The sequence below is a fragment of the Sesamum indicum genome, linkage group LG9, assembly GCF_026168435.1.
Source record: "Sesamum indicum cultivar Baizhima isolate 11 linkage group LG9, ASM2616843v1, whole genome shotgun sequence".
Lineage (NCBI taxonomy): Eukaryota > Viridiplantae > Streptophyta > Magnoliopsida > Lamiales > Pedaliaceae > Sesamum > Sesamum indicum.
The window spans coordinates 7,644,616-7,657,064 of record NC_142665.1 but is presented as its reverse complement, the minus strand read 5'-3'; the positions used below and the strand labels follow the sequence as shown (position 1 = coordinate 7,657,064).

Genomic DNA, 12,449 nt, shown 5'->3' with positions numbered 1-12,449 from the left:
CACTATTTGTTGATATAAAAATTGAATGAAAATTGATTTTAACATGATTGACTTATTGCGAGTCAAATAATGTTTTTTTAAACTAAACTACCCTTATAACTATTAAAATATACCTTCTCATATGCATTAACACTTAAAGACGTATGAGGGTAATTTGTTTATAAAAAGATTTATTTGAATGACAGTAAGTCAGTAATAAGTCAATCAACGGTAAATATAAATTCTTTTTTAAGTATTTTTTGTTAATATCAATAATTTTGACTAATTGAGAAACTAATTTGTTAGACTAAAGTAAACCTTAAGGGTGCTAAATATAATTTTTTAAATTACAAAGGATTTACGTGTAGTTATATCAAATCTCATGAGAGGGAAGTGTAATTATCCCAAACAAAAAATAAAAAAGATAAAATTATAGAAATTTTATTTTTATTATTTCTATTATTTATATATATACATATAATTTTTTAAAATTCTTTTATTCTTCTCATTAATAATAATGTACATAGAAAATAATAAAATTACTGAAAAACTCTCGCATCGAAATCAACAATCAGATATACAATCTTGTTCCGTCTTCCCATCATCAACATTAAATTTTGTTAAGTTTTTATTGGACAGATAAATTTAAAAAAAAATTGAATAAAAGTTGTTCATAAACTAATAAAATTTTGCTCCCACCAGCCGTACGTAGGTGGTTGGTAAATTAAAGTTTCCAGCAAAGTTGGGTCTTGTTAGTTCAAGACTAATAATAGATTTTCTGTATAATATCAATAATACTTCTGTTCATGTTTAATAAATATTTTTATTAATAAAGTTTTTAGAGTTTTGATATATTAAAATTATGTTAGACAATATTAATTTATTTATTTTTTAATACAAAATAAAAGTATGGTTAATCAGTAAAATTATAAAAAATAGTCTTTTTTCTCAATTTATTTTTCTCGTACCGAACGAGAAAAAAGTATTTGAGATTTACTCTCCTTACAATACTTGAAGGAAAATTATTATCCTTTTCACTCTCCTCTCCCTTTTTACTTTTCTATTCTTCTCACTTGAACCAAACGAACCACCACATTAAGAATATTTATTTACTTTAATAATAGTTATATTTAATATTAATAATTGATTTATTGGTATTATAATTATTTCTGATTGAAATTTTAATGAATTTTAAATCAAGAAAAGTGTAGAAGTAGATGTTATTTCTAGACATTTAATCTTATTTGATTTTAAAGATGAGGTAAAAATAATTTAGTGAAATAGATTTCCTAGAAAACATGTGAGATAAAATTTATATAACAATAATTAACATAATATATTAAGCATATTATTGAAAAAGATTATGTAATATGTTATAAACGATCAAATAAAATAAAATATTACATTATCACTTAATAATTTAATATGCATCAAATCATTACAATGTAATATGTTATGTAATAATGTAATATTACATTATTACATTATTATGTAATATTTTTTGGATCAATCTAAACAAAGTAAAAAAACACTGCATAAAACATGATCACATATCCCTTTTACATGTTTATGTATTAATCTATCGGTCATGGTTTCATACACAAAGTAAATAAAGCCAGGAAAAGAGTAAAATGAAATGAAAAACATCCGACAAACACAAATAATTTCCCGTTTAGGTCAACAGTGTCCGGCTCAAGTTTATTTATTTTTTCAACGACGAATAGGGTATTTACATTAACACAATCTTACGAAAATTAAGGTAGGTAAATAAGTATTATTTTATCCCTCACCTACCCCTCTTGCATGGCTAAGACTATTTGCCAGGGCCATTTAAGTATTTTGCTATATTCGCATTGATTTAACAAGTCAATATTTTCTTTTACTTTTTATTTTTGAGAATGACAATTTTTCCTTTTTTTTCTAATACCTTTCTTTTTCAGAAATGTCAGCTGTTCATTCTTTTTTGTTTTATTTTTCTTTTTCGACACATTCCTTTCTGGAGACCTTTCATTTTCGAAACTGATTTTTTTCCTCTATCATCATCATTAGTCATTTATTTTTTATAGAGCAAATAGTTAAGTTATTTTATATGTTATTTGTCATTCAATGACTAATATTTGCAGAGAGTTTTATTATACTGACCGCGATGATAGAAATAAATGTACAAAAAATAATTAAAAATGCATAAAGTTTCAAAGTTAGATGACGTAAAGGAGGGGAGAAGAAAGATAGACCGAATATGAAAATTTAAATTTCAAATATTCAAGATATATGTAATCTGTAATAAGGTTTACTCAGTCAACCCATGCTATAAAGAAAAGATGAAAATATGTAATCAACATGTAATTTTTCCCGAATTGTAGGAATTTGATTTTGCAAGAGAGCATTTGCATCGAAATATTATCTATATAAGTCATTGTTTTTTCTAATGCTGCAACAAGAAGTGTAAGAAAAGAGCTTAAACCTACAAAAATCAATGGCAAAGCCAAATGTGTTCTCATGCTTGTTTTTCTTGCTGCTGTCTGTAACTATTTGCAAGGTAAAAGTCTAATCAATTAATTTATAATTATAAGAAAACCACAATTTATTACAATATGTTTGATAGATAACTTCTTTTTTGTTCTTTTTTGTATATGATTTGATTGGTGTAGGGAGATTGGTGTATAGTGAAATTTACGGCACCTGATCCCGCACTCCAGAGTTTCCTCGACTCAGCTTGCTCAAGGCTAGATTGTAGCCCAGTAAGACCTGGCGGTTCTTGTTATGAACCGAATGACTTGAAGAGGCACGCTTCGTGGGTGCTCGACCTGAATTACAGGACAAATCATGTGTGCCAACCAGATATCGGCACCATAGCCATTACCGATCCTTGTAAGTTTTCTCTTTCTAATACGAAAGTTTCAATCAAACTCAAAATATTGCAGGCCAAGTTATATTATTTTTATTTTGTGATTAATCGTTGGTCTTAACGGCGGACCGCTTGCATCAAATAAAAAATTTTAACTCACAAAATTTAATTGTTTATGTTGCAGCTTATGGGGCATGCCATTACCCGTGAATGGAGTTGATCATGTTCATGCCATCACAAGAATCCAATAGTTTTAGAATAAGGTGGGAAGGCATATTTGAGTAGTTATGTAATGTTGTATCAAATGAAATAAAATATTTTTAGTTCATCCAATAAAATCAAATACTTTTGTGATTTGAGAGGAATAATGGTGTTAAATGCATATATATTTTTAATTTTTTTTTTGTGGTGAAAAGTTAAAAAGTAATTATTATAACAAATAAAAATTAAGAACTTTAATTTGCCGTATTAAACCTTTTAAAATATATGTAAAAGACTGACGAAAAATATTTCTTATATATGCGGAGGAAATTCGCAAATGGATATGTTCATTGCTAATGGCAATACAAAATACGACAATTTCAATGTGCAGAAGTTATTGTAAATTCCATTGCAGAAAGGCGATGAAACTTTTATTTCACATGTTTCGTTGTAAATTATATTGCAAACTTTGACAGGAACTTGAAAAGAAAAACAATCATAAATTTGGGACAAGGCTACTTCATCACGGGTTTGCGATAACATTTGCGACATAAGAACATCAACGAAACATTGATGGAGTTTATTAAAAGTCAATTCGTCACAAAACTTGCATTGTAAATGTTCTTTGCTGACTAATAAAAATGAGACAAATTTGTAATGGAGGAATGTTATCACAATTTTCATAGGGTTTGCATATGATATTGTGATGGATATAATGTTCGTCGTAGCAGTTATATTCATGTTTATAGCAGATATATATATAAAATAAATTGCAAATATGCGTCTCTAACTGCTATGTTTAGTTATTGCTATTCCGTTGATATTTTCATTATAAGTGTAAGTTTAATTGTATTTATCTTCGCGCAATTTTTCACAAAACTAACATGTGTATAAATTCAAATAGATATATCTTTTTATGGCAAATCTGGTACAAATTTTTTTATACATAAGTCGAGATCCTTTCATTTATATCCCTACATTTACGTTTCAATACAAAAATGCTCTCCATAAACTAATCAACAATCTTAATTTATGGATAAGTTTTGTAAAAATATATTTTCTTAAGAAATAAATTGATAAATAAAATAGAATTGCAATCAATATAAAATAATTATTTAACTTGGTTTCACATTAAATTAAATATATTCTCTTGACAAATCTTGGATTCTTGCAGATAAATTTGGATAAATGAATATTAATTCGAATTTACATAAAAATCTACCTAATTTTTTATGTGGCAAAATTCATTAAAAATGAGATTTATCCACATTGCGCAAACATGGCGTTTACTTGAAATATTAATATTTTTATTTTATTATATATAAATAAGTCATTCAGTGCTTGAGTGGGGGAAGAAAAAACGAGTCTGATCTGCTGCCACAGAGAAAGCAATGGCAAACCTAAACATGTTCTCATGCTTATTTTTGTTGCTGCTGTGTTTTAATATTTGCAAGGTAAAACTTTAAACTCCATTTAATTTATAATAAACTGAAAATTAAAGTTTAGTTACATATTTTTTTGACCCTTTTTATTAAAATATTTGACAACGAAGTCTTGCTCAAAGATCGTGGATTCGAATATTATCAAATATTATATATATTTATCTTTATACTGATTTTTTGATTTTTTTTGTTTGCTTAGAATTTATTTTTTTTATTTGGAATAATCGATGTATTTGACCAGTTTTTGGATTCAAATGTACTTAATGATGTAATGAATTTTATTTTATAGAAAAAAGACAGAGCATTATTCTTCCTTTTTTTTATTGTTTTCCTTTTTGTAATGCTTTCACTTTTTAAAATAATTGATCAATTGTATATTTTGATCGATGTAGGGAGACTGGTGCATAGTCAAATACACAGTATCCGATGTTGTAAAAAAGAGTTTTATCGAATCAGCTTGCTCAAAGCTAGATTGCAAGGCAATAAAACCCGGGGGTCCTTGTTATGAACCCGACACATTGACGAACCACGCTTCTTATGTGCTCAATCTCGATTACAGAAAAAATAAGGTGTGTCGGGAAGAAATTGGCACCATAGCCCTCACCGATCCTTGTAAGTTTTTCTCTTTTTCAATATGGAAATTTTTAGGCTAAATAATTCAATTGGACTAAGTGGAATTATATTTATTCACGATTATTACATTTACACCTCTTGATCTATGATTTATTTATAAAATTCGTTCGTGTCTTTGCATAATTACAAAAAGCACCCATGACAGTAAAAAAACAAAGTTAGTTTGTGCAATAATGTTGATGTTTCGAATTGTGTTTTTATATTTTTTCAAAAAGTAAGAATGATTTGTATAAATAATATTGTCGCTTCCAGTGAATATATATATATATATATAAAATTTTAGAAGATAAAAAATAATTTGGATAAATAAATCATAGACCATCGGTGTAAAATCAGTCGAAAAATAAATGCAAATAAATTGACACTTTTTATTGTTGCAAATTACTATGGAGACATTTCATTATTGCAAAATTCTCTAATTTTATTTTAATTGAAACGGTTTAATTATTTATGGTGCAGCTTATGACAATTGCCGCTACACGTGACCTGAGTCGCTACAGTTGTGTGAGATGAAATCAAATGCTTATATGGTTTGGGGGAAAATGGCCTCAAGAATGCACCAATTGATAAAGTTTACTAACTTCTCGTATACACATCACATGTGATTGAATCTTTTATTTTATTTCTTTTGTTTTTAGTAATTTATGTAATTTATTTACATTAAAAAATAATATCAATGTCGATCGAAAAAAAAAATGATCAAATGATAGTTCAATTTAATTTGTTGTGATCATTTTATATAAATGTAATAAAAAAAATATCTATTTCGTTGATATGAATTACTGTTCCAAAACTACATACATGTCTCGTTACTTACTAAATTATACCCCAAACAAAATAACAATGTCTGTAATTCTATATAATTACATTCTTAATACGAACCATCAAATATTTATAATTGTATAATAATTACTATTATAACATACCAACAATTTTATTATTAAAATATAAAACTCCTTGAAATTCGAACCAATCACAAATTGGGGAAAACTCGTTGGTGAATTTCAGATAAATTATTTTGGCTCGCCATCAAATTTCTGCCTTGAAATGGAAAATAAAATCAACAACTATAATAAATATTTTGATGTGCATCACATAATTAAAATTATTGAACAAAAATTTCCAACTTAGATTTGTTTTCCTGATCAATTACATCAAGAAAAACAGGATCGACAATCACGTGACTGTCCACGTGCACCTTGAACTTATGGTCCCACCACAGCACCTTCGCGGCTCCCCGGATATCCACCGTCGAGTCCAGCACCATCTCCCGCCGCCCCACGTCGGCCAGGAACTTCTTCGCGTGGTGGGCCAGCTGCAGGCCGTTGAGCCGAGCCGGGAGTCGGAGCAGCTGGCAGGAGCGGGGCGGCTGGGACCCGGCCTGGACGGGAGCCGACCCGAGGAGGGATCCGGCGTAGAAGATGGACATGTCGGTGTTGGAGTAGTGGATGGGGACGACGTTGGGGTTGGTGACGTGGACGGTGAGGATCATCTCGGCGTCGAGGACGGGGAAGTTGAGCTTGAAGGAGGTGAGGTCGATGGAGATGAGGTGGAAGGTGGGGTCCCGCGGCTTCGACGAGATGACCAGCGCCGTGGCGGTGGCGGCCGCCGCCCCCACCAGGGCGGAGCCCCAGCTGAACTTCCGCTCCTTGCCCATAGGAACTGAACTCTGTTGCTGGGGTAACAATGGAGGCTGTGGGCGTGGGGAGAGTTAAGATAAGGAAGTCTGGTGGAGAGTTGGTGGGGAGGGCTAATGAAATGACAGATGAGTCCCCGGTGATTGCTGATTTTCGCAGGTTCTGGCGAAGGGTAGTTTGGACATCTCAGAGTACTGTTTGGACAGAGGGTTTCGGCTGGAAGATTGGGTCTGAGATCCATATGTTTATATATAATGTTGAGTTATACCCCAATCGCGTAAACTTGGTCGGAATATCCAGTCCACGAGTACGATAACCCAATGACAAACTGAAAAACGTGTTTTGTTTGTTCTTTCAAAAAGTGGGTGTTGATGCTGACTAGCACTGTGTTTTTTTCGCAATTAATTTAGATTATGACTATGAAGTTCAAATATTTGAGTAAAGTGAGAGCCACATTGTCTATAGTCTTCCTCCACGTTGACATTAATGCTCCGACCACATACCACAATACTCTCGTGTCCCGATGCATCTAATACTATTCCAATTTGTGTGGAATGCTATATTTTGAAATTAACACCATGTTAAAATTAAAATTTATTCATGTAATACAATTTTCTTGAATTATTAAAAATATATGAATTTAAGTGAATTAATTGTCTTTCAATAATCAATGGAATCGGTCTTGATGGGTGTGATGAGGTTCACAACTAAATGGTGTATTGGATACTGATAAATTTCATGAATCAAATTATCTTACTAGATCACACGAATTAGATCTCTAGTTAGAAATCGAGAAAGTGAGCTATGTCGTACTGAAAATGGGGCTGAGAAGTTGAGGTGGGTTGGTTAGGCCTTAGACTAAGGACTAATGCCCAATTATGACAGTGGCTTGAAGTGAAAAGCTTGAGATTAGGCAAGTTCTTTAAGTAGAAAAGTGTTATTACAAGACCAGCCATGAACTTCAACCTTGGCACCTTTAATTTGGTGCAAGACTCACTGACCTTAAGCTTGTCAACTGCACTGGCAACATCCGTCTTGAAGTACTTCTCCGCAAGAACATGACTAGTCCCGAACAACGTGGTTGGGAGGAAAGTCGTGCTACCGAAAGCAAGACGACAATTCTCTCAAATCGAGTAGAATTTGATTATATTGATAAAGGGCTGGACACTCCAAGAAAAAGAAAAGAAGATCCATTGTTTGGAGGGTGAGTGTAGAGCTTGCAACACAAGCCCAACCTTGATACATCAAACAAAACTCTATAGCAACCTAGTGGCGGGAAACTTGGGTTTGGTGTGAATAGAATACCTTAAGTAGGCCTGCCAAGGTAAGTAATGGGCAGTAGGCACATAATGAAGTGTGGCGTGGGACAATGACTTCCGACAAATGTGTGGATCACTTGTTCGGACAGTTCCAATCAAGGAGTTTTTCCTAATGAGTCTTCTTGGAAATTGAGGCCATATATTCAAAAAGTGTATGCAGTCGGTGGACATGGTGGATCCAAGGACTAGAGGCAAAATTACAAAGTTGAAATGCAGCTGCTATTCCCCCACAATGATGCAATTTGGGAGATGGTCATAGCTGGCTTTGCCTAGATATTCACTATTCTTGTTCTTCAATCCTCCAGCTCCACCCTCCAGGTATATGCCATATGCTATATGGTATTATGGTATATTTAGTATATACTTATGCTGTTTGTTAGCACAGTCTTCTGGAATTCCTAGGTGTCATCATTTTTTTAGGATTATTTATCTTTTCTCACCACTGATGTAACTATGATCAATTATAGATATATATTAAGAACATGACGCAACATAAAATCAACATAAATATAGTTAAAATGTGTTGGACACGCCTCTCTATGAATGAAATTATAAAATAAAAAAGAAAAAAAAAAACACAGCGTGAGGTCTGGATGCAGGCGTGTCCGATACTTTTTGTACGGATTTAACTTTTTTTTTTTAATAATTTTAAAAAGTTTTGAGTTGTCTTAAAAAAAAAATAGAGTTTTGGGTTTAAGCAAAAAGAAAAGAATTAATTAACTCCTCTCAAACTAAAATTTTTGTGATGAAATTACTAAATATTTCAGAAATTGTCATGATGATTTAACTAAATTTTTTCATTGCATATTTTTTAAAATAAAATAATTTATGTATATTTTTTAAGCCACATTTAGTTAAAATATAGATTTAAGACATGCTTACTTTATATTTTATTTTGATATTTTTCATATTGTATATTTTAATTTTATAAAAAATTAAAAATATATACAATAAAAAAATATATTATATATAACTGTATCAATACAGTGCCTTGTCCTGATTTTTTTATATTTTTTATGTCACTATGTTTGTAACGTATCATGTCTGTATCACCATATTTGTGTCACTCTATTCATGTCATGAAAATAAATAGTGAATTAATGACTTCAAGCCCATAAACGCTTTTAACTCTCAACAATATATACATTTAAAAGGAAAAACAACTTAAACCCTATGTATGTAGCCCGACCAACATGTACCGAAGATCGAAATTCAATTTCTGCTGGATCAAATATTACAAGCCGATCATTCCCATTACATTTATACTCCTTCACTTATTGTCTCTTTACACGAATCATTCATACTTTTTAAAAAATTACAGAAATCATCTCTTACAGCCTTTAAAATTAAAAAAATGTCCCTGTTTACTAAAAAAATAAAGGATAGAAATACGAAAGTTACAAACTCAAAAATATATTTAAATCAATTATAATATTTAAGTGAAAAAAAATTAATGACTTAACCACTAAACCACCGTATTATATATGTTTTGGTTCTCCGCATGCATGCTGCTACCAGAGGAAGTTGCGGCTGAATTTACAGAAACAACCCACAATTTATATATCAGCACAAAAACTGATCAATCTTTAGTTTCCTATAATCTGAAACAGTAATTATGTAAACATTTTGACAAAAATTCTTACTAAGACCAGATTATTCCAACTAAACCCGTTACAGATTGATCATTTTTTTTAAATTGTACATCAATCACACAATAAATATGTTATATTTATTATATATAATTTATTCAGGTCCGACTTTGAATTAAAATTTCTCATATTGTCATCTGTGTTTGCAATTAGGCTGTCCTAAAATATCTTTCAGCAAGCAGTAATGATCACAATAAACACCAAAAGAGAGTATTGTTTGGTTCCACGAGCAAGCCTGAAAACTCCAACTAAAAGAAACAAAAGCATAAACCCTTGGCTATTTACAGACATCATCAGGCGAATTGAACAAGTCTAATTACAAGATATTCACTTTGTAGTCTCAAGACTAAGGTTGTCATTATACTGTAACCCCTACACTAATTCACCATATATAAACCCCAACTTTGTTCCCTTCCAACGCACCAAACGCGCCCTAACACCCCCCATCCCACAAATGGCTTTTGCCAAGAAAACACTCTTCCTACTGCTAACTTCTCTTGCCATAACTCACATAACCCTAGCCGGCGACCCTGACATCCTCACCGACTTTGTTCTCCCACCGAACTCACCACCCGTCGACGGCAACTTCTTCACCTTCACCGGCTTCCGCTACCTAGTCTCCGCTCCAATCCCGCCGAAGTTTACGGCCGTCAAGGCAACAACGGAACAGTTCCCAGCCCTCATAGGCCAGAGCGTTTCCTATGCAGTCCTCATATACCCTGGCGGGTCAGTGAACCCGGTCCACACCCACCCCCGGTCCGCCGAGCTCCTGTTTCTGACACAGGGCACGTTGGAGGTGGGATTCGTGGACACCAAAAACACGCTTTACACACAGACGCTCCAACCAGGCGACGTATTTGTGTTCCCGAAAGGGTTGGTGCACTTTCAGTACAATGCTGACACCAAGAATCCGGCTGTGGCGATTTCGGGGTTTGGAAGTGCTAATGCAGGAACTGTATCGTTGCCCAACAGTTTGTTCAACTCCAGCATTGATGATAGTGTCTTGGCTTTGTCTTTCAAGACTGATGTTGCTACTATTCAGAAGCTGAAGGCTGGGCTTAAGGGGTAGAGGAGTAGAGATGATCAGTAGTGTTTTGTGGAGGGTTGATTTGGGTGATGGAATAATTTATCCTTTTTTGTTTGGAGCAGGTCATGATTAATAAGTTTGGATGTCTTAAATTGTCATGAGTGGAGTCTTTTTATGTGCACCTGTTCACATATATATCTTTGTTATAATGGGGAAAATTATTGTTGGAATTAAATTTGGTTGAATCCAATATTATATATTTATATATATATAGTAAGTAAAGGAAGAGATTTTATAAAATGAAGGTATTCTCATAGGATTCAACATGTCATAACATATAGGACAAGATTCACGCATTTTTTTATTAGGTGGGTTAATTTAGATTTTACCAAATTCAACGATCCGCATAGGGATCATTGATGCTGGGACATTGGAAGGGTAGAGATTTCAACACTTGTGTTTGTTTGGGAATATTCTTGCCACAACTTGGTTCAACGAAATTAATTCAATCACAAAGAAAGTATAATACACTTGTTTTATAATTGATCACTTTTTTTAAATTGTACAGTAGTCACATACCAAGTGTATTGCACTTGTATATGATTGATTCAGTTTTGGCCAGATTGGATTCGGGCAAGAATTTCCTATTGGTACAAGTATGGATACTTGGCTCTTATAAATACTATCAACAACTTAGGGTTAAAGTTTCTCTTTTTTTTTATTTGATGTGGTAGAGTATATTAGAGTTATAACTCTTCGAACATATAATCGAAGTGAATTAAGTATCAAAGTGTTTAAGGTGGGGTACAACCAACTAATCTTTGGGAGCCGGTTGATCTTCCAACTGAACACAAAACCATTGGGAACAAGTGGGTTCTAAAGTCAAACGTAAAGCAGATGGAAGAATCGACAAATTTAAAGTTCGGCTAGTGGCTAAAGGTTATACCCAAAAAGAGGGTATAGATTATGAAGACATATTCTCCCTATTGGTGAGGTTTGCCTATGTTTGTTTAATTCTAGCCATTGTCGCCCACCTAGATATGGAATTATTTCAATGGATGTAAAGACAACATTTTTCAATAGGTTTTCAAGAGATGGGAGTGTGCCGCTTGAAACGTTCCATTTATAGCCTAAAACAATCATTCAAGCAGTGATATTATCGATTTCATTGAGCTATCACCTCGATAGGTTTTACGATGGTTGAGGAGGATCATTGTGTGTATGTCAAGAGAAGTGAGAAGAATTTTTTTATCATTTCACTGTACATGGACGACATCCTATTGGCAGGAAATAACATGGAAATAATAGTCGCCACTCAGAAGTGGTTGCCCTCAACTTTTGAGATGAAAGACATGGGAGAAGCTAAGTACATACTTAGTGTAAAGATACACAAAGATCGCTCTATGAAACTTTTGAGCTTGTCTCAAGAGACTTATATCAAAAGGATCATAGAGCGATTTCGTATTCACAATGCTCATCCTATTGACACGCCTATGGACAAAAGTTGTGTTCTTAGCAAATGGTTATGCCTTAAGACAGAAGAAGAAAAGAAATGCATGCCTAAGATTTTGTATGCTAGCATTGTAGGAAGTTTGAAGTACGCTATGAGTAGGTATCAAAGTAATCTGGCTTTGTTCTACCATGGGGGAAGTTTAAAGATGGATGGATCTGCGGACAGAGATGAACGCAAATCCACATCGGGATATGCATTCTT

The 12,449-nt window shown here is 32.8% G+C and overlaps 2 protein-coding genes across 2 annotated transcripts; one reads left to right on the top strand and one right to left on the bottom strand.

The window, feature by feature from the left end:
* Positions 1-6,151: 6,151 nt before the first annotated feature.
* LOC105171035 (Late embryogenesis abundant (LEA) hydroxyproline-rich glycoprotein family) lies at positions 6,152-6,974 on the bottom strand. Its single transcript, XM_011092031.3, has one exon. The coding sequence runs from the start codon at positions 6,758-6,760 to the stop codon at positions 6,209-6,211; it is 552 nt and encodes a 183-aa protein (XP_011090333.2). The 5' UTR covers positions 6,761-6,974; the 3' UTR covers positions 6,152-6,208.
* Positions 6,975-10,150: 3,176 nt separating this feature from the next.
* LOC105171034 (germin-like protein 9-3) lies at positions 10,151-10,777 on the top strand. The gene has a single exon (XM_011092029.3). The coding sequence runs from the start codon at positions 10,163-10,165 to the stop codon at positions 10,775-10,777; it is 615 nt and encodes a 204-aa protein (XP_011090331.1). The 5' UTR covers positions 10,151-10,162.
* Positions 10,778-12,449: the final 1,672 nt, after the last annotated feature.